Source organism: Sinocyclocheilus anshuiensis, unplaced genomic scaffold, assembly GCF_001515605.1.
Source record: "Sinocyclocheilus anshuiensis isolate Anshui unplaced genomic scaffold, SAMN03320099.WGS_v1.1 scaffold1297, whole genome shotgun sequence".
Taxonomy (NCBI): Eukaryota; Metazoa; Chordata; class Actinopteri; order Cypriniformes; family Cyprinidae; genus Sinocyclocheilus; species Sinocyclocheilus anshuiensis.
Window position 1 is genome coordinate 33,366 of NW_015548271.1, and position 3,533 is coordinate 36,898.

The 3,533-nt window shown below is 33.7% G+C and overlaps 1 protein-coding gene across 4 annotated transcripts in view; it reads right to left on the reverse strand.

Annotated features, from left to right (window-relative positions):
• Positions 1 to 3,533, reverse strand: part of LOC107655747 (rho GTPase-activating protein SYDE2-like) — a 43,513-nt gene that overhangs the window by 12,451 nt on the left and 27,529 nt on the right. For all 4 annotated transcript variants that reach the window (XM_016443323.1, XM_016443322.1, XM_016443321.1 and 1 more), the window contains one exon: positions 327 to 453. In XM_016443323.1, coding sequence (XP_016298809.1) covers positions 327 to 453 — 127 coding nt within the window. The remainder of the gene's footprint in view (positions 1 to 326; positions 454 to 3,533) is intronic.

A 3,533-nucleotide genomic window follows, 5' to 3' on the forward strand; every position in this document is an offset into this window, starting at 1 on the left:
GTGTGTGTGTGTGTGTGTGTGAGTGTGTATGTGTGTGTTTTGTGACACTCATAGAGCTGAACACAAAGAAGCTGCTGGCCTTGTTACTGTCTGTGTTTTGCAAGCTTTCTGCTGACCTCTGGTTAATCTCATTCACAAAGGCCGTATGACACAGTCAAGACTCACAAACACACACACACACACACACACACACACACACACAGGTTCATTCACATTTCTTAATACTCTCAAACTAGGCTTCAAGGTAAATGGTTTTAGTGGAGTGTAAATCTCAGTAAACGTGTGTGAATGTATCGTGTGTGTGTGTAAATGCTGATATGCAGTACCTGTAATGACGTTAATATCTGGGTAGTTGTTTTCCGAGAGCTCGACGGCATGACTGTCCCTCTCAAACGCTTCCCGCAGCTCCTTCTTCACCGCAGCCGAACCGCACAGACGATACAGACCCACCACCTGTCAATCACACACACAACCCTTATACAACCTTCAGAGAACCTCACAACAACATCACTAATCAATAACACCTATAACCATCATACAATGCTGACATTAACATCACCATTGTAGTAATTAGGAGGAAACATCTCTAATCGTTATGGTTAGTAAAAAAAAAAATGTGCACGCCCACACACACACGCATATATAGAGTGAGTGCAGGAAAGATATTTTTTTATTTATAAAGTACAACAATAATGATAATATTTGATTTAATAATGATTAATTTCTGAGTATTATTATTACTATTGAGAAATTTTAGCACACTTTTTGTATGTACATCTGTATGTTGCATATTTTATTAAAATATAATAATAAAAATAATAAATAATCAATCATCATCATCAAACATAATACTAAATAATAACAATCATCATAATAATAACATTTGATTTAATTATTTGATTTAATTATAAATTTGTTCATATTTTTATTATTATTGAGAAATTGTCATTTTTTCACATTTTTATCTGTATGTTGCATATTTTTATTAAAATACAATAGTAATAATACAATAATAATAATAATAATAATAATAAATGTAAATTAATTATTAAAACAAAATAACCATAATCATCATCATCATCGATTCATTATTATTAATAATAATAATAACAATTCATTATTATTTTAATTTTAATATTTCAATTTATTCATCTGCAAAAACTATTATTATTATTATGAGATACTATTTTAACATATGTTTATCTGTATGTTGCATATTTCTATTAAAATATAATAATAATAATAATAATAATAATAAATCAATACATTACTTAAGTACAGTATTTTAAATAATAATAATTATTGTTTCAATAAAAATCATGCAAAATACAAATGGAAATGTTTGCTAAAATATCTCATTCACCATTGGTAAAAAGTCTAAAAAGTCTCACAATTGAGAAAAAGTGAAATGTGGACCCTGGCTAGAGATAAATGAAAGTGATCAAAAATGTTTTGTATCTTCATCTACATATCAATTTTAGTGCAGAACCAAATACAAGAGAGTTTAGCAAAGGTCTTTAACTTAAGCCTCTTCTTTGTTGCACAAGATGTAAAAATGTGACCGCTTGCACGTAGAAGCACATCTCCTTATTATCCAATTCTTAAAAAACATTTCCTGTTGGCTGTCGGAAAAACTGCAGGTATGGAAAGATCCGGAGTCTTAACCGGCTTGGATCCGGACCAGCTCACACCTGCAATCCTGTGCACAAACACTCATACATACACAACACATTCATTCACAGAGGACTTCTGCCGCCTGCTGTGGGCGGAGTTAAGACCAGAGGGAGCCAATCAGATTCAGCACTCAGTGTAACTGCCTAATGCATACTACACTATAAACTGCATACTATTTTTTAAATTAAATAAGCATTATGCAATGACAAACATTATTGTCACATGACAACATTATGTTTCAGTTTAATTCGGTGAATGACATCCAGCCATCATCTCAAATAAATTAGACTTTTTAGGATTTTTAATTGGTTCATATGTCACTGTCCACTTGAGTTGCTGCATCATAAAATCAACACTTTGAACAGTGTGTTCTGGTTGCATACTGACAAGTATTTTCATGTACCGTACTACCATGAATGCTGTGCACTGCTAAACATCTTTAATGATCTACTACTTCTGCCAAACTGTGAGGTATACAACAAAAAACACTGTGTGAAACAGTGTATCCAACAATGCATTGTGCTCAACTTGATGAATGAGCCTGAGTATCTATACATTTTTGAAAATGTAAAAAAAAAAAATATATATTTTTTTTTTAAATCATCAATGCATAAATGCATATATAAATGCATAAAGGCAAAATAAACAAATGCATAAATAAACAACTGCACAAATGCATAAATAAGCAAATGCAAAGTTGCATAAATAAATAAATACAAAAATGACTAAATGCATGCATAAATAAATGCAAAAATAAAAAAAATGCAAAATGTTAGTATTTAATATACAATATACATGCACACAGTTTAGTAGGTAGTAAGCTAGCGTTTCATCTCAAACACAGTCTAGCACATTCTGCAATGATTTAGCAGCACAGGCTCCAATAAACAGAAGAAATTCCCTGCAATGTGAAACAGCAGCTTGATTCAGACCAGTGGCATGTGTGTGTATGTGTGTAACTCTAAAAATGTCACCCAGAGGAAATAATAGCTTGACCACAGTCTTGTTAAAAACAGCTGAAGAGTTTCCTGAATCCACTAAAACCTTCCAGTCCTTTCTTCCCCTAGTAAAGAACACATCCTGGTTCTGGGTTGGTCTTCAGTTTTAGCTTCGCCTGTGACTGTGCATGTGACCACAGATTCCACGCTGCCGCTAACGTGACGTGCATTAAACCCAAAGAAGAATTTTTCATTTGGGCACAAGCCAAACGTCTCCACACAGACTCAACGCTTGGCTTCCGGAGCTACTCTTTAGTAGGTCAAACTTTAGAGGTCACAGGCTAATTTGTAAAAATAACAGTTCGAAATGACTCTCATAACTCAAAACTTTTAACGTTTTAAAGTTATGAATTCAAAGGAATAATTCCCTAAAAACTTTGTTGTGTGAAAGAGAGAATATTTTGTATATAAGAAACAAAAGTAAAAGAGACAAAATGTTCATTTCTTTAGGTGAAATATTCCTTTAAACAGGCAAGAAGGGCAGCGGAAAAACCCTCATGGCAAACGGTTAATCATTTACCCATCCAGGTTGGTGGTTTTCCTGCGGCCATAGTTCAGAAGAAACATTCCTTTAGCTTTCGTGAGCTTTGTATATCGTGCTTTCTTAAAGGGGTCCTATTATGCTCTTTTACAAAGTCTTGATTTTGTTTTGGGGGTGTACTAGAACATGCTCTCATGCTTGGTGGTTCGAAAAACGCATTATTTTTCACATAATTTACATTATTAAAATACCTTTCTCCCCAGCCTGGCACAAACGGCTCGATTAGTTCCGGCTTTGATGAAGGTCCGTCTTCCGAAAAACAAAATGTGTTGTGATTGGTTAGCTGTCCCAGTGCGTTGTGATTGGCGAACAGCTTAGAC